Consider the following 19,384-nt stretch of genomic DNA (forward strand, 5'->3'; position numbering starts at 1 on the left):
GTTTGTTGTCTGCCTGGTATTAGACTCTGTTCTATGAGGAATGAAACCAAGCTCTATTATCTTTGAATTCTCATGTCTAAGTACAGTGTCTAGTATTTATAAGTACTTGTTAAAAATGAATGCAAATAATGTTTTCCTTAGAATCCCTACAAGTGTATTATATTTTAAAAGAAGTTTAACTGTAAAATTTCTATAATTACTTTTACTTGGGGTAGTAAACTTTACAAGTTCAAAAGATAAAGTCTCATAATTAACAGTGCAAGACTTTTGAACTCATATAAAAAGTAAAACAGTGGTTCTGAGGCTGGGTGGTAAGAGAATTCAGATGTTCATCAAGGACAAAAAATTTTAGTTTGGAAGAATAAGTTTAAGACATCTGTTGTATATCATGGTGACTAAAGTTAATAACAATATATTGTATACTGTTGAAAATTGCTAGGAGAGAAAAGTAGACTTTAAGTATTCTCACCACAAATAGAAGTATATTTGGTAAAGCATATGTTAATATCTTGCTTTTAGCCATCCTAAATGTATACACATATCAAAGCATCATATTGTACCTCATAAGTATATATAATTTTACTTATTAAAAAATAAGATAATTAGGGGCTGGGGATATAGCTCAGTTGGTAGAGTGCTTGCCTTGTAAGCACAAGGCCCTGGGTTCAATCCCCAGCACCGCAAAAAAAAAAAAAAAAAGATAATTAGTATGATTTTAATGCTACTCAAACTGAAAAAAAAAGAAAAACTCAATGGTTGAAGTTAGCAGTCAAGACTTTGGACCCTTTGATTAGTTTGAAAAATTAAAATTAATATTTTATGAAGCAAAAACTTCTTTTATGAATTTTTGAAAACTACATTGTATCTTGAAGGTTAGCAAATCAGTAGAATTTGGTTCAACAAAATTATTTTTTGTTTCTTTTATTTCCCCAAGATAAAAAACCATCCAGGATGACTTTGAACCATAGAGAATTACCCTATTCTTTTCTAATATGCTGAGTCCATGTAACCTAGGAAAAAGTTGGTTTTCTTTATTTTGAGAATCAGGTTGAAATCTATATTGTTGTATGTGCATTAATGTCTTAGTTTCTTAAGGCTGCCATAGAAAAATATCACAGAATGACTTAAAAAAGATAAAAATTGGGACTGGGGTTGTAGCTCTGTGGTAGAGCACTTTGTTTCACACTGGGTTCAGTCCTCAGCACACAGAAAAATAAATAAATAAAGGTATTGTGTCCATCTACAACTAAAAAAATATATATATTTTAAAAATTGAGGGGGAGGGGTGGGAGAAGGAAAGATAGTGGAATGAGACAGACACCATTACGTTATGCACATGTGTGATTACATGAATGGGGTGACTACATCATGCACAACCATAGAAATGAAAAGCTGTACCCCATTTGTGTACAATGAATCAAAAATATAGTTAGTAAAAGAAAATTAAAAAAAAAAGAATACATAAATAAAAAGTTATTTTTTCACAGTTCTGGAGGCTGTAAGTCTGAAATCAAGGTATGGGCAAGGCCCACTTCTAAAAGGGATGGGGAAAATCCCTGCTTCTTCTTCCTAGCTTCTGGTGAATCCCAGCAATCCAGTGTTCCTTGGCTTATAGCTAACCATCAATCTTTGCCTCCATCTTCATAACAAGTTCTTCACAACTGCACATTTTCCGTGTCAGCATCTAAATCTCCCTTTCCTTTCTGTTTTAAAGAACAGGTCAGTGGGTTTACTCCAGCATGACCTCATTGCACATTAATTCATCTGCAAAGATCCTATTTCTGAATAGTTTTTCAAAACCATTTCAGTTATATGGCTACCATAGTGAAAAGGTCTTTGGACTGAGAGTTAAGAATCTTGGGTTCTAATTTTGCCTGTCTATGTCATCAAGTAAATGGTGTCATTTTATATAAGGTCATGTTGAAGAAAATTGGTTTTTAGAAATAGAAGCACGAATTCATATATTTTTTAAACAAAGGGAAGCCACCCTGTATTTGTTGATAAATTTAACTCATAATATTTTTTTTTTTTTTTTTGGTGGGGGGAGGCAGGGATTGAACCCAGGGATGCTTAACCACTGAGCCACATCCCCAGCTCATTTTTATTTTTTACTTACAGGCAGGTTCTCACTAAATTGCTTAGGGACTCACTGAGTTGCTGAGGCTGGCTTTGAACCTGTGATCTTCCCTCCTCAGCCTCCTGAACTAATGGGATTACAGATGTGTGCTGCCTGGCCCAGCTACAACAATTTATTTTAGTCTAAAACAATCTCAAGTTTTATTCTTCTCCTGAATATCATCATGAATAGCTTTTTCCTTTGACAGCTCATTAAGTTTGATAACATTCATCTTCCAGGTTTTCCTGGGACATAGACTGTGCATATTGCATATGCATATTGTACATACAATACACTTTTTTTTTTTTTTTTTGCAATGCTGGGGATTGAACCCAGGGCCTTATGCTTGAGAGGCAAGCACTCTGTCAACTGAGCTATATCCCCAGCTCTTTTTTTTTTTTTTTTTTTTTGGGTGGTGCTGGGGATTGAACCCAGGGCCTTGTGCTTGCGAGGCAGGCACTCTACCAACTGAGCTATATCCCCAGCCCTCCCCCACATTTTTTATTGGCACATTATAGTTTATATTGTACACAACCCTCTACTTATTTCTAAGGGACAAAAAAAAGTAGTTACTGCTTAAAGTGACTCCTTTCCTGTGAAAAGATAATTTTTGTCATCTCTGTAGAGTATATTAGTTCATTGGGCTTTAGAATATGATTCCTCTGATGAGATTAAACACAATCTCATGTATGGCAATATAATCTTAGAACTTGGTGATTTTCAAAAAGTGTTTAAATAAACTGCATTTATAAAATTAAATTGCTACTTTTGTACAATGTTATTAAATAGGCACCCATGGAAAGCATAGCATTGAATATCACCTTGGTAATGAGGATGCTGCATTGTTGAGTCTCATTTACATACTAATTGTATTGCTTTGTTTCTGTAGCAACAGTAGGCTACCCCTTTGATGGAAGTTAGTTTGAATAATTCTGCATCAGTGCCCAGTTTAAATTAGCTGTGAAATAAAAGAAGTAATGTGCTTAAAGAAAGGTCATTTATTACACCAAAATTTATTTTAGATGTTTATCTAATGTTATGAAAGTAAAAATGATATTTAAAAATAATTTCACAGAAAAGTTTTATGAATGTATACTTTGGGCTTAACAATATTTTTGAGATCCCATTATATTCTATATGCAGAATGTTAGTTAAATGGTAAATGACTCAAACTTGAACATTTTTAGAAAAAATGAAATGCATGTCTAAATGGATTTTTCTTTCATAATTTCTTTTCGTTTGTATTAGACTTCTGTATGACATTAGATATGTTTGCCTGGATTAGTAATATAAAAATATCAAGGACTAAGTAGCTAAGGCTCAGTATTCTGCTACTAATGCCAAATCTTTAAGACTGAAAAATTGCCTTATATCTTATTACTTGAATATCTCTGGCATTTACTGCATAAATTCTCAATTGAATGAAATAATTCACTCTTCAGTAATACCTTTATTAAATTTCCTTTTCTTATATTACCTACTGTGTTTTGAAGCCTAAACTTGATAATGTTGATGCCAACATTTTGTTTCCAAAAATTCTGCCATGACAGAGGTAAACAGATTAGAATGATAAGGATGGAAAGTACTTTAAGAGATTACCCCAAATCCAGCCTTCAGACTACTAGTAATGTCCACTAAGTAAAAACCTAGAATCTTCCTTTATGTACATCTGGCCACAAACTTTTTTTAATTGGCCATAGTGAAGAGCAGTAGTACAAGTAAAAGGTATTTGATTTTGGAAAATATCTTTCCGTTTCTATCGGCAAATATCATGTATAGATTTTTCTTTAACATGACTGAATATGTTTTTAAATACAGATTATGCCTCTGGTGTAAAGTATGGTATATCTTTGGGCTGGGCTCAGTGGCAGAGCACTTGCCTAGCACGTGTGAGGCACTGGGTTTGATCCTTAGCACTGCATAAAAATAAACATATAAAATAAAGGCACGCTGTCCGTCTACACCTACAAAAAAATTAAAAAGTATGGTAACTTTTTAATAATGAATATAAGAAATTTGAATAATAAAAGCTCAGTATTAAGTAGATACTACATTCTGTTTATCATAAAATTATTACATTGTATTAAATGAACATTGTAATGTTACTTCTGAATAACATTTAAACATTTTAAGTACAGTATTTTTATAAAAATGGTTTGGGACATTAAGATATTTGTTACTTTTCACAGGTCATTAGAGTGTGTGTGTGTGTGTGTGTGTGTGTGTGTGTGTGTGTGTGTGCATGTACCTAATTTTTATCAATTGAAGCAAAAAGGAATGTGTTGACCTTGTCACAAAAATTCATCAAGTGCTGATGTAGTAATGAATGATGAAGCTCATTGAAAAGTAAAATTCTTTATAATTACTTTGAATATTTTATGGTTTTATTTCTCAAGTCTTTTCCTTTATGATAGAAAGTAGGTTTTCTTAAATGATTGCGTGAAAGCATCATTAATGTTATTTCTTAAGTCTTTGGTAGCCAGAAACTGATTTAGAACACTACTGAACTACTGTCACTTATTGTCACTCATACTTCTGTTAATTGCCTATCTTATTGTGTTGATCATTAGTTATTTATGAAGTACAGGCTTTCTCTCTGGCATACATAGATTTGTCATTTATAGATAAGTGCTCAGTGGCAGAGCACTTGCCTAGCACGTGTGAGGCACTGGGTTTGATCCTTAGATAACAATAGATATAGATAACAATAGATATAGATAACAATCTTGAGTTTCGTGAATGTGTATATTCCTAACTTTACTCAATATCAATGTGTTTAGTTTTTCATGACACTAATTTTGTTGCTAATTCTGTAGTAGAACTACAAGGAAAGCAACTTACGCTTAAGCGTTACCATTTGCAAAGTGCTTTGATTTTTAATATTACCCCCATAAAGGAGAAACAGTAGGCTTTATGTAAGTCTCTTTATATGAGGCTAAGAGATCAAGAACCTTGTCCCAAGGTCACATGGAAATAGAGTCAAAATCTGATCCTAGGAGCTGGGTGTGGTATATGTACCTGTGGTCCCAGTCCTGCTTAGAGGGAGGACTGCTTGAGCCCAGGAGTTCAAGGCCAGCCTGGGCCCTGTGTCCAAAAAAATTTTTGTTTAGATCCTACATTTTGTGTTTGAAGTTTCTCTCCACTATACTGCATCCTTCTCTGTATATTTTTCTGCATTATCATTGTAATACTCTACAACAATAATTAATATAGGAACAGAACCTAAGTCCAAATTCCACACTTAAAAAAAAATTTCATCTATGTGCCTAGTGCTGTGCTAAGTTCTGCAATGTTAAAAGGACAGTTTATGCCTCTTGTTTCTTTTCAGTAATGGGCAATTTAAGAAATTTGCATTACTGCTTGTCACAGGTATGATCCATCTTTTAACATTGATGCTCTTGTTTTATGCTTTAATATGGAAAACTTGATTGCATGTTAATTCATATAGTAATACACAATGAAGAAGATCACTTCTTAAAAGAATTTATTTTAGACACATTAAAAATTATTGTGGGGCTGGGGATATAGCTCAGTTGGTAGAGTGCTTGCCTTACAAGCAAGGCCCTAGGTTCAATCCCCAGCACTGCAAAAAAAAAAAAAAAAAAAAAAAAAAATTGTGGTAGGAAGCATTGAATGATTGTTATTTTTAATTCTAAAATGGCTTTATTATTTTGTCTGAAACTGTTCTGGTTCAGATTTATCTTTTTGGCTTTACAGCAGTTAGAAGAAAAGAGTGAAGATCAAGAAGACAAGGAATGTTTAAAACAAGCAATAACAGCTTTGCTTAATGTTCAAAGTGGTATGGAAAAAATATGTTCTAAAAGTCTTGCAAAACGAAGACTGAGGTGAATATTCTCACTTTTTAAAGTATCCTCCTTTTCACCCTGAATATTGTGGTGTAAATTCAGGGATCCCAGTTCCCTCCTCAAGTAAACAATGAAGAAAATAGTTTTAGTGACAAGCTTGGTCTTTCAGAGGAAGTGACATCAAAGCCAGGAGAATTTGTTATTGTTTGAAAAACCTTTCATATTTGTGCATTTTCCTTTCAAACTCCCAGACAAGACCTCCTGAGAATCAACTGGTAAGCTAAAGGAGAGATAGAGCAAAATGTATCGGGTAGATTTATGTCAGCATCATTGTTCTGTCAAAGTAAAATTAGTAATGCCCTTTATTTTAGGGATTATATAACTCAAAGCATTAATTCAGATAACATTACTTCCACTTTCCTAATTATAATACGTGCTACGTGTTTCTAACTTTGTCATTTAAACACTTCTAAATAATTTACTTTAATCTCTTAAAATACTTTTTTTTTCACTATATTAGGGCTACTTTTTAAATATTTGCATCCTAAATATTTAGTAGCCAAAGTAGAAATAATCATACTGTAGCTGAATTTATATGGTTGAATTTTGTCAGTAGTCATTGTTCTTTTTAGAGCACTGAAAATTTTTCTGTGTTGTTTTAGTTTCCAAAATTGCATAATTGTGTACCACTAATATACTTGGGGAATTAGTAAACACCTTATCAGTGTGACTTTTTAAAATGTACTTTTACCCTGTCCCTTATTTACATGAATTGTAGATTATCTGTTATCTGTGTACTAATATAATGTCTTTTCCTTTATCTCAGTGAATCTGCATGTCGGTTTTATAGTCAGCAAATGAAGGGAAAACAGCTAGCAATCAAGAAAATGAACGAGATTCAGAAGAATATTGATGGTTGGGAGGGAAAAGACATCGGACAATGTTGCAATGAGTTTATAATGGAAGGAACTCTTACACGTGTAGGAGCTAAACATGAGAGACATATATTTCTCTTTGATGGCTTAATGATTTGTTGTAAATCAAATCATGGGCAGCCAAGACTTCCTGGTGCTAGCAATGCAGAATATCGTCTTAAAGAAAAGTTTTTTATGAGAAAGGTACAAATTAATGATAAAGATGACACCAATGAATACAAGCATGCTTTTGAAATAATTCTGAAAGATGAAAATAGTGTTATATTTTCTGCCAAGTCAGCTGAAGAGAAAAACAATTGGATGGCAGCATTGATATCTTTACAGTACCGGAGTACACTGGAAAGGATGCTTGATGTAACAATGCTTCAAGAAGAGAAGGAGGAGCAGATGAGGCTGCCTAGTGCTGATGTGTATAGATTTGCAGAACCTGACTCTGAAGAGAACATTATATTTGAAGAGAACATGCAACCCAAGGCTGGAATTCCAATTATCAAAGCAGGAACTGTTATTAAACTTATAGAGAGACTAACATACCATATGTATGCAGGTAAGAAATATGAAGTTGCCTGTTATTTGGTTTTCTGCTTATAGTTGATTGTCTGCTGCGTGGGTTATTGTGCCTATAACAACCTGAGACCTCTGCATTCTCAGAGATCGTTTTCTTTGGCTAAAACCACCACTTCATATTGCCTTGAAGTTGTATATTTTTTCTACCACATTTACATACATTATTTTAAACCTGAAGGAATTACAGATGAGAAAATGAGGTTACTTGATTAAATTTACCCAGTAAGAAAGCAGAGGAAACATTAAACTTAATAATAAATCATCATTGGTGTCTAAAAGTTTTATACTCCTTTATCTCTTTTTTTCTTTCATCTCTTTTGATCACTGAGATCATAAAATAAGCAGAAATTATAATATACATATATCACCAGAATTGTGCTGGTAGGAAAAATATCCCCACATTGCTTTTTTATAATTCCCATTCCTAAATCTTTAAATTTAGCAATTCTGTTTAAGTATTTCAGCACTTTTTTTCTTTTTATTTTCCTTCTTTCTCTTTTTTTCTTTTTTTTTTTTTAAATAACCAGTGCTACTTAAGAAAACAATTTCACCTTAACAGAGCAACTTTTAGAAATAAACCTGCCCAGATAAGCTAGGAAGATTGGTATAGGCAGAATCAAATATTATGACTGAGAAGTAAGGAACGTATGTAATGATAATTTGTAATTTCATTTCTTCTAATGGAATAACATCATCTGTTCTTCAACTTTTAATTTCTCCACATACTAAGAAGTTTGATAACTGTAAAATTTTCTGTGTTGTGAGTATTGGAAAGAGCACTGAACTTAGACTTGGAAACTTCACTCTATCATAGTCCCTTAATGTCACAGAACTCTAGTTTTCCTCTCAAAAATCAACATAAAACAGCTACCTTGGTATGTTGTTAGGCACAGTAAATGGAATAATACCACATGTGAAAACTCTTTGCAAATATAAATGTAAACCTATTTTCAAAGCATTTTTATTATTAAGTGATTATTATAAATGATTTAAAATCAAATGTAACTCAGTAACATAAATGCTATTCTTAGGTTGTTAAATGTTAAAGTTAACCTCCATCCCCATACTTCTTTATTGTTCCTTGTAATTCGGGGAGAAGGAGACTAGGGATTGAACCCAAGGCCTGGCACATGCTAGGTAAGTCCTCTAACTTCTTTAAATACATTCCTACTTCTAGAAATGTGTTTCTAGGGAAATTTTTCTTCCATTTTTGAAGTCCTATAAGTGGATTCTCAGTTCTCTCTGGAAATTAGTATAGTACCAGTTAAATTAAACTTTTAAATATATCCATTATATTTATCAAATGAATAAAGAGCATTCAACAATGTTAATCTGTTCAATTTATTAACTACAATCAGAACTACTTATATGGTCTATCAGGGCCACATTACAAGGAGTGAAATTAAGTTAAAATAACATTTTTATCAGTGGTCACAAACCATTTTATAAATATAGTCTGTTCATTATCTCCATATCTTTCTGGGATAAATGAGCCAATGTTATCTTGTTTTGGTTTCAGTTTTTATTTGGCCTCTCACTGGTAGTCCTTTAGCAAACTTTTTCCTTAGTAAAATGATAGTATTTTCCATAGGTTATTTTATAAGCAGTTTGGGTTCTCTGAACACATACCCTTCAGTAGCAGTAGGCTGTAGCTAAGACATATTGAATGAATAAGAGAAGTCTATGGTTTCAGGTTTTTTGTAGTTTTTCACCTAGAAATTTCTGTAGTCATTATGATCATTTTACTGATCAAAAATTTTTATTAAAAAATTTTAGAAAGCACAGGAAATTTAAACAAGCACCCTAATATTTATGTGAAAAAATAGGTTTTATCATCTTTTTCTTACATATAAAGTATTTTTTAAGAGGTAAGTGTTCGGTAGTTTTTATGATCTACTTATTTAGTTAATGTTCATTAACCTTTTATATTACACTTTATGATCCAGAATAACATTTTAAACTATTCATTTTATCCTAAATATTTTTGGGAGGAGTGGAATTCTTAGACTATTTAGAGTAAAATTAATACTTTTTTTATCCTGTAAGGACAGAATTTTTAAATTATTTTCCTATTAAGCAATGTAAGTGGCAACCCCTAAAGGATTCCTATTATATCTTATCACAAGTTGATGGTTGGGACTGTGGTCGGAAAATATTTTTAAATTCTAAATTTTTGAAACTAATTGTTTCTATAAAACTTGATTGTTAATTATAAAATTTTTTCTTTAAACTGCTATATTTCATTTCTGATATTTAATAAGTAATTGCAGAACTACAATTAAATTTATGGGGAACTGTGCTTTTTATTTATTTTTTGAATGAGCACATTGTAAAGCAAACTTAACTTGAACAAGCTGATAGTTTTTCCTGTCTTCATTCCTTAATGTGCACAATGCTAGCTAAAGTCTGTGGTCACAGCACTTTTGTCATGGTGTTATTAGTTACTATTGATAATTGTTCTCTCTCTCTCTTATCAATTCTTAGCTTTTGAATAGAATATTTTGCATGGTTTTACATACAATTATTATAACACTTAAGTTTCTAAATTTATAGAAATTTGACAAAGTATTGAGATTTAAACTGATGAAATCATTTTACTTTTTAAAATAGTTAAATTAAAAAAAATTCCTTCCAGTAATTTCTGGGGGAAAAAAATGTCAGCTAGTTTTGGAAGTAGTAGGGCTAAATTTTTTGACTTTTTTTTCATTATTTAGAAATATAATTGAACGTTTTATGTCATAAATGTTATTACTAATGTAACTGGAATCCACCAGCAGCTTTCATGAGTTGTATTACACACAAATTATTGTTAATTGTTAGCTCTTTTGAGCTCTTCAAGATTTGTTTACTGATGATATAGAATGTACTTTTAGGAGATCATCTGTTAACTCAGTAAAACAAGAAAGCAGTTATTTTCAAGGTCCCTTCCAGCTGAAATGGACTTTAAGTCCTCCCTGCTGTGATAACAGATCCAGTTATTTGTCTTAAGAACAATTGGTCTACTCTTCTATTACCTTTCTTCAACTTCCCCAAAGAAAAAAGGGATTTTTGGATTGGTTAGTTGGTTAGTAGGTATTTTTATTGTTGAACATACAGTACAGATTGTGGCTTACACTGAAGCAAAAGCTAAAGTTTAATTTGCACATTTTTATTATAGAGAATTATAATAAAAGACATTGTATAGAATACATGAGAAAATTTAATAATTAATTATATAAGATACCACCTACAGACATATTTTAGATTATTATAGTTTGGTCAGACATTGTCATAAAAAACAGAAGAGAAACTGGTTTAACCTTGCTTAATTCAGACTTAACTATAGCTTTAGCTAACTTGATTCTTTGTTTTAACGATAATCTACAAGAGAGAGCTATAGATCTCTAATGTAAGGAGAGATGTCCAAGCCCTCATTTTGTAGACAAAAACTCATGGACCCTGAAGGTTATATGATTTTCTAGAAACCATATCATCAGTTAATTGCAGAAGAAGGTCTAGAAATTAGGTTTCTTGACTCAACATACTTTCTACCATGTTACAGTGATTCATACAAAGTGAAGTTTTTCTTTATTAGAATTTTTAAATTATATATAGTGAAGAATAAAAATAAAGGGAATTACTTGTTTGAATTGTTAATTATATAAATGCTTGTTCATTTCTGGGCAAACACAGGTCTACTGTGGAAACACAGTCAGTTTAACTTTTTTCTGATTGAAATAGGTAAAGATAAGTTCTAACTATAGGTAAACTGCCATTGTAATGCATAGTTGTATATTTAGATCATTATTATCACTCTGTTTTTCAAAAAATCCAGTCATTAGTTTATTGGTGTAGCTTGTTCTGTAAAAGGAAATTTTTCTGCAAAAAAAAAAAATTTAGGTGAATTAGAAAGTGTATAATTCATGTAAAGGACTGCAGTAGGATCTGATACAGAATCTAATTCATAGCTAGTCTTTCAGCTCAGTGTTTCTGGATATACAGTAATTCATTAACTATATCAGAGCTTTGAGAGATCCAGTCCAAACACTGGCAGGGTGGGATAGGAGTGAGAATTATCCAGTTGGGTGAATCATTCTCAATCTGGCAATGGTGTGAAGAGACTATTTTCTTATCTAGAGTAAGCAAACACAAAAGGAAACTAGGAAGTTCACTTCACAGAGTTGTTGTGGACAGTAAAATACAAATTAATCATTGAGACCTAAAACAACATGGATAGAGAAAAGGATGGTGGTGGAATATCCAGTTAGCAGTCTCTTTTAGAAAAATGAGATGACCTTCAGATAAGGATAGTGATTCAGAACTGACATTATGTGGAAAATAACAGTTTTTCATATTGGAGTATGAGAAAAGGGCGTTTCTCTTGCATGGTGAACTTCACTTTTATAGAAGATGGAATTTTAAAAAAGATTTACTGCTATAGTATGCATTCATATATAATGAATATATATATATATATATATATATATATGAATCTTCATATAATGAAGATTTTTGAGTTTGTGTCTTACGTAAGCTCAGTTTGGGTGTTTTAACTTTTTAAAAATCTTTTGAATGATTTTTTGATCTATAGGGCAGTGGTGTTCTATTTTTAAGCTCTCTGATTTTTTTTTTATGTGTTTGTGCGTCAGCATAGCGTCTGTTTCCTTTTTTCAGGAATTCAAGAGTGATTGTTTATAAATCCTTGCTGAGGAGCTTATTGTTTCTTGTAGCTTTTAAATGGCTGTATTAAAGGGAGTATTATCACATGAACAGACATCCTGATTAACAGAGTTGCTATGGTGGATGGGGGAGGGGTGTTCTTCATATAAATAGCTTTTAATGTAATAAATATTTCATAAATCACATTGACCTTGTCAAATAAAAGTCAAGTGTCAAACAAAATAGGTACACAAGAAGAAGAATCGGATTTATCACCTCAAATCTTATGTGCTATATTCTGAACACTAATGTAGGAATATTCTGAGTTTGTAGGATTTTAAAGAATTGTACAGTAAAATAAGACAGACACAGCTAGAAGGTCAACAGAAAGTCATAACCACAGCTTCTGTTTGAAATTATCTATACCTAGCCCAGGGACTTCACAGTAGAGTTGGCAGATTATATTGGGAGGGGAAAGCAGAGAAACTAGTGAACATGATGGAAATCTTAGTGCAAGACTTGAAAGTCAAGTGGCAGAGTAGTATTACTGATGAGGAGGCAGAAAATAAAATGAACAGAGTTTTTTTGTTGCTTATTGAAATCCATTAGGGATCATGTTTAAGGGTGAAATTTGTGGAATTACCTCTGTGAGTGAGTGATAATGATAATCAGAAAGAGATTATCAAAGTAGGCTGCTTTTTTATTTTTCTCTATGAATATTTGTTCATACTTATGTTTCAAAGCCAAGTGCAGTTTGGCCTTTGAATTGTTATGTATTTGCCTTCCATTGGTCTCTGAAACATCATTTTAGACTATAGGTAGATAACTGCTACCCCACAGCCAACCAGCAATATGCCTTAGCTTTTATCATTGCTTGATAAATGGAAGTAGGTACTTTGTTTTCTTCAAAAAATTATATGACCTGTCCTTACTGATGGGTATTTTTTACATATAAAATTATTTTAGATCTTTACATCATCACTAAGATAAAGGTCTCTAGTGGTTAATGTGGCATGGTGTATGTTGCAGTCATTGAAATAGAGAAATAAATGCAACAAATAAAAATAGTTTCTGGAATATGTATGCTTTTCTGTGTAGAATTTCAAATATAGGCTATGGCCTATCAAATTTTTCATTCATTAACACTTTTTCATTGCTTTAAACTAAAAATAGAATGTACATTAACACAAGCCTGGGAATATAGGTGCCTTTAAATTTTTTTTTTTTTTTTAAGTACTTAAAGTTTTATCAAGTTTTTGGGGTTTTTTTGATTTTGCTGTTTTTTTCTTTCTTCACAAGATTGCTCTTACTTCCAAACTAAAAACAACTTAGACTTGAGTCACTTAACACCTACTACAACAGTGATGATTGTGGAAGTGTTTATTTCACTGCCAACTCCAGAAACTCCTCTTCTGAATACAGTGTACAGGAAGGTACAGCTGCTGCTTCCTAAAATCTGGAAGAAGGCTTATCCATAGTTACAAAATCACAGTTAGCCTGCTTGTTTTTCAATGACTTTGTTGCCTTTAACCAAGATTAGGTGTTACAGCTACATTCTGAATTAATCATTTATGCAAATTTATATAGTGATTATGTAACTCATGGATTAACTCTATATGTTTAGATTGCACAACTAAGGAAACTTTAAGGGATCCTTTAATCCATGGAGTTTACATTATTATGGTAGAGAAGAGCACCAAATCAGCAATCACATAACCCAGACTCTGGTTCCAGGTCTGCCACTCTACTGTGTGACGTTATATAAGTCTTAGTTACTTCTCTCACCTGCCCTACTAAGCATAAAGAAATCATATGGAATAAATTAGGTGAAAGCTCCTTGAGAACGTTACATAATAACCTTAACAATTGCCTTGATCCCATCTGAGTGGTGTGGCACTGAGGCATATCATCAGTTACAAAAGTACTATTTAGATGAAGTCTGTTTTAAATGGTTTTGGCTTAAGAGGATGAAAAATCTGTTTTAAAATTGTTTGCCTTTAAAAATAGTTTTCATAAAACATACTTTAATTCACTTAATTACTTTATTCTGTTTTCAACTTAAAAGTACCTTTAATAATCCCACATTTTAGCCTGATTTTGGTTGGCATTTGAGAAGAAATAAATGTGGATATTGATTTTAAATCTTTAGGCTGAAATAAACTTTTCTTTTAAAGCAGGAGCGGGGGACACTCTAAATTTGGAACACAGATCAGGGATACTTGGAGACTTCTGTACTGAGGGTATGGGCTCTCTCCAATAGTGACAGCTCAGTGTCCCTATTGTGGCCACTGCTTTTGCTTCCTAAATACATGCTTTTTAAAGGAGCCTCACCTTACAAATAGATTTGCAGAACAGGAAGAAGATTCTTGAAAGGGAGGGTTGTGATGAAACCGATATAAATCTCTGTTTTAAAATCTTGTACAGCCTTCTGTTTTAAAATCTTTTCTTCTGGATGAGACATTAGTCTTTAACTGAGGAACTCTGTAACTGAAGACAAACAATAAAATACCAACAGAAAGGAAATTATTAAAGGATTATATGTATTTAAATTACTTTTATCAGTAACCCATTCCAGCCTCAGAAGCTAAAGGAAAATGGAACATTTAAAACCAATGTACTGTTATTCTGTAAGTTTCTCTTTAACTTAAAAAAGTATTGTAATTTTAAATACAAGATTATCTGGTATTTAAATCAGTTCATTATCTTTTTGACCACTATATCAATAAATTAGAAGTAGTTTTTTTTGTTTTATAATAAATCTGTGAATTTGCAAGGGTAAAAAGGTAACAATGTTACAAATATTTTAGGGTTAAATTTAGAGTGGTTCTTAATCAGAATCAGCTTAAATAAAAATTTTCCAAGTACATTCTGATTTTGCTAAGTTCTATGCTAATAAAAGACAATATATTTCTTTTAAAATTTGATCCACAGTGGGTAGCCTAAAAAAATAAAGGCATTTGTTATCCTCAGTGAATTTTCCATTAAATTAGACTTTACTAGTCCACTATATAAATAGGAGACTGCTTCCAAAAAAAGACTCAAGTCAATGAACTTTCCCCTCCTCTTATAACTAAATGAGGACCTTGATGGAATTTGAATTACAGAAGCGAGTGGGGTTTTTCCCCCTCTTTATGCAAAAGACCACAGCCCAGGGCTCTTCTGCTGATGACAACAGTCTTTCTCCATAACTTGGGAGAATACTGTCAAGGACAAACAGGAGTAAGTCAGGCCTGGGGAAGGGATCTCAGATGTGAATGAAAAGTGGGACCTTTCAGGAAAAGGGTTGGAGACTCTTCTTATGATTTGAATTCTCATTGTGATTACTTGATACAAAAGGAATTAAAAGTAGGAAACAGGACCAAAGCAATGATTTGTACAATTCTAGTACCTCTAAAGTTTTAATAGCTTACAGGTGTTTGTAAGCATTTTCCAGAGTTCTAGGTAAGGTCTCTGACAATTAAAATAATTTAAAGACAATATTTAATCTACTTTATAAGATTGAATTTCTAGTTGTCTGTTCTGTTAACATGATTTTAAAGATAAGTTTATGATAAGTTTAAGACCAGCTAGTCAGTGTGCAGAGAGCAAGAAATAAGTTGACATAAATTTTTAATATCAACGTTTTAACCACTGATTTAGAAAGCACTAAAGCTAGTAGTACAATGCAAAATCCAAAACATTCTCCATGCTAAAACATTTGGGACTTTTAAAATTTACTTTAAAGATGTAAATAATAATTTTAAACATTCTGAATCAAATATTCTAATATTTTTCCTTTTTCTTTTTAGATCCCAATTTTGTTCGGACATTTCTTACAACATACAGATCCTTTTGCAAACCTCAAGAACTACTGAGTCTTATAATAGAAAGGTCTGTTGATTTTTAAATGTTTAAATTGTTTTAAAAGAGATTGAGCAACAATCTTATATGTTCAGGAATATGTTGGATGAGCTTTAAATTGTAGTTCATGAGCACTTTTAAAATAAATCCATTTATTTTTACATCATGTTACCTTTGATTATTTAAATAAAAATAGGTGCCCTTTTTTAACATGGAAATTTAGTATTTGAAAATTCACATTTATAGAATTAATCACTTTAAAAAGAATTACGTCGATGTGTATAATTTAGATTCTGGTTTGTTTTTGTTTAAAACCAGGGGCACTTAACCACTGAGCCATATCCCCAGCTCATTTTTATTTTTTATTTAGAGATGGGGTCTGGCTAAGTTGCATAGGGCCTCACTAAGTTGCCAAGGCTGGTTTTGAACCTCTTGCCTCAGCCTCCTAAACTGCTGGGATTACAGGTGTGCATCACTATGCTCGGCTATATAATTTAGACTCTGGATATTCAATTTTTGATGATTTAGATACTCCAAACTAATTTTTGTAAATATGTTTAATACTATCATCCAGGAGAGTGTTTTTATCCATCCAAAGAGTAATCCACTTTTCAAGCATTGGTTGCCCTTAGAAATTATCAGCTGATTTAGAGTAATTCTACAAACCAAGTTGAACATCAATTCCATAACTATATAGTCATTAATTTTTTTAGATATTTGCATGCATTTATTGCGTTTCTAGTTAGTTTCACCTATAGTCAGGTATTAACCTCTTTTTAAAAATATTATCATTTGCTTTTATAGGAGCCTCACTGGTTTTCATAGATGTATATATCTTTAGTAATTTTTAATAGTATTCTTTTCCTTTTTTAATTTTAACTGATAAAAACAAAATTGTACATATCAATCAAGTACCATGTAATGTATCAATATATGTATATATTGCATAATAACAGTAATCTCTTGGTTGTGCTGGCTAAAAGTTTTGTGGATTTCTATTATATAATTTGATATAATTAATATTTCATTAATTTTTTTCTATTTTATGATAGGTTTGAAATTCCAGAGCCTGAGCCAACAGAAGCTGATCGTATAGCTATAGAGAATGGAGATCAACCCTTGAGTGCAGAACTAAAAAGGTTTAGAAAAGAATATATACAACCAGTACAACTGCGGTAAGCATTAAATAATAACTGAAGTAAATAAGTCTTCTCAGACTTTTGTTTCAAAGTTGAAATACATAAGGACCGAAGGAAGAAATTATAAATAATATGAATTAAATAAGAGCAGTTATCAGAAATTATTCCTAATTAACACAGAATTTTGAAAGTCTTAAGCCACTGATAAGATTATTTTAAATTGATGAGTTACTCTGTTTTTATTTGTATCATCATTTTGATAAACATTTGTGTTTGAGTTCCCATGTAATTCAGTTCTATGTTAATACTACAGAGTATTAAATGTATGTCGGCACTGGGTAGAGCACCACTTTTATGATTTTGAAAGAGATGCAGATCTTTTGCAACGAATGGAAGAATTTATTGGAACAGTAAGAGGTATGTTTTTCCTAAGGGCCTTGTTTTATATGTAATAAAACTACAATATGGTGACTGTCAGTTGATGCCATTATTGCTCAATGTTGTTAGAGATGTGGTTTTTTTATTTTTTTATTTTTATTTTTTATTTTTTTATTTTTTGTGGTGCTGGGGATTGAATCCAGGGCCTCACACATGCTAATAATAAGTAAGTACTCTACCACTGAGCTACATCCCTTGTCCCCAAGTTTTTTATAATAGTTACAGCACAATCATTTTAAAAAGTTAAAAATTTTCATCCAACAACATTTAGACCTATAGATTGCTCAATAATCATTCTGTTGACTCAAACTTATTTTCATTTAGCAAATTAATTTATTGGATTTTTTTAGAACTGATTAGAAAAGCCTCAATGAAGCTAAGTTACTTATCTAAAAGTAAGTGTGCCTAAGGCATGTAGCAACTCTTCTACAATTATAATACCACTTAAGGAGATCTGGTGAAGAGAGATAATCAGAGAGGTGGCAGAAGGTATTATTCTTAGAGTCTGTATTTAACATCACCACTAACCAGACACATGACTTTGGGCAAAATCACTTTGATTCTTTAGATTTCACTTTCCTTGTCAGAAACATGAGGAGCTAGATTTGATGATCTCCAATGTTTCCCTTCCAAAATTCTGTGACTATATGGCTCTAGGATGTCCTAGACTAACTTGTTTTTATTCTATTGTACAGCATCAAAATTCATACTTAATATTGGGAATCAGTCCTCTAAAGACTGGTTTATAAAATGTGATGTGAATTAGATTAGTAAATGTGTATAATCTATCAATCTTGTAACCTGTATGGAATATACCTTTTGGGGAAAATATTGTAAAATAATATTTTGAACTAAAGTTGAGAACAATAGAGGTGAAAAATCTCTCAAATAAATTACTTCTTAGTTTTATTTAGAAAGGATCTAGAAGAATACATGCTAAACTATGAATAGTTTACCAATGTGGAGAAGAATGAGATTGGGATGGGGGACTGAGAGGAGGGAACTTCCAGTTTTTATTTTGATCATTTGAACTTTTACTAGCAAAGATACATTCAGGTATCACTTGTGAGATTTTATACCTTTTTAAAAGATAAACTATCAAATAAGGAGTATTTAAATGTCATTTTTAAACATAATGTATTTCAGGTAAAGCAATGAAAAAATGGGTTGAATCCATCACTAAAATAATCCAAAGGAAAAAAATTGCAAGAGACAATGGGCCAGGTCACAATATTACATTTCAGAGTTCACCTCCCACAGTTGAGTGGCATATAAGCAGACCCGGGCACATAGAGACTTTTGACCTGCTCACCTTACACCCAATAGAAATTGCTCGACAACTCACTTTACTTGAATCAGATCTATACCGGTATGTAATTTGACATTCAAGCTGAAAATCATTTCAAAAGAGTTAATTATTAAAATGCAGTACTATTCCTATTGTATAGCATTGTCATAAGATGTGACTGAGTAGTAAATGAAATGTTTAGTAGTAAAAAGACTTGGCAGGCAGTTCTGGTTCTTTCACTCTCTTGGTGTCCCCCATGCTCTGTTTCAATTTATACCATCTCTCTTTCTGCAGTCAACCCTAGTGGTAAAGCTAGGTTCAAATCCTGACTTTACCAATTGATGGCTTGGTATTTTTAGGCAACTTTAACGTCCTTATGTAACCTTTTTCTTCTGTTCCTTAGTTTCCTCCAGAGTAAAATGAGGCTAATGCTAGTTCTACTTCTGGGGCAATTGTAAGGTTTATAAGATATTGTCAATATATGTACAGTGCTTATTAGCACATTGTCTACCACAAAGTAAAAACTCAATAATTGTAGCTCCTGCTCTGGTAAACTTAAGTCATGGCCAGTTATAGGTTTCATCAGTTTATTATTCAGCATTGATATAACTACTATC

The 19,384-nt window shown here is 32.0% G+C and overlaps 2 protein-coding genes across 3 annotated transcripts in view; one reads left to right on the plus strand and one right to left on the minus strand.

Moving 5' to 3' along the window:
• The window catches only part of Sos1 (SOS Ras/Rac guanine nucleotide exchange factor 1), a 124,973-nt gene that overhangs the window by 78,349 nt on the left and 27,240 nt on the right, over window positions 1-19,384 (plus strand). For both annotated transcript variants that reach the window (XM_047523075.1, XM_047523076.1), the window contains 6 exons: window positions 5,834-5,961; window positions 6,749-7,404; window positions 15,851-15,932; window positions 16,955-17,077; window positions 17,355-17,458; window positions 18,626-18,848. In XM_047523075.1, the coding sequence (XP_047379031.1) occupies window positions 5,834-5,961; window positions 6,749-7,404; window positions 15,851-15,932; window positions 16,955-17,077; window positions 17,355-17,458; window positions 18,626-18,848 (1,316 nt within the window). The remainder of the gene's footprint in view (window positions 1-5,833; window positions 5,962-6,748; window positions 7,405-15,850; window positions 15,933-16,954; window positions 17,078-17,354; window positions 17,459-18,625; window positions 18,849-19,384) is intronic.
• Arhgef33 (Rho guanine nucleotide exchange factor 33) overlaps window positions 14,394-19,384 on the minus strand; it is a 116,404-nt gene continuing 111,413 nt past the window's right edge. The window contains exon 19 of the mRNA XM_047523082.1: window positions 14,394-14,549. Coding sequence (XP_047379038.1) covers window positions 14,471-14,549 — 79 coding nt within the window. The 3' untranslated portion in view covers window positions 14,394-14,470. The remainder of the gene's footprint in view (window positions 14,550-19,384) is intronic.

This window comes from Sciurus carolinensis, chromosome 13 (genome assembly GCF_902686445.1).
Source record: "Sciurus carolinensis chromosome 13, mSciCar1.2, whole genome shotgun sequence".
Taxonomy (NCBI): Eukaryota; Metazoa; Chordata; class Mammalia; order Rodentia; family Sciuridae; genus Sciurus; species Sciurus carolinensis.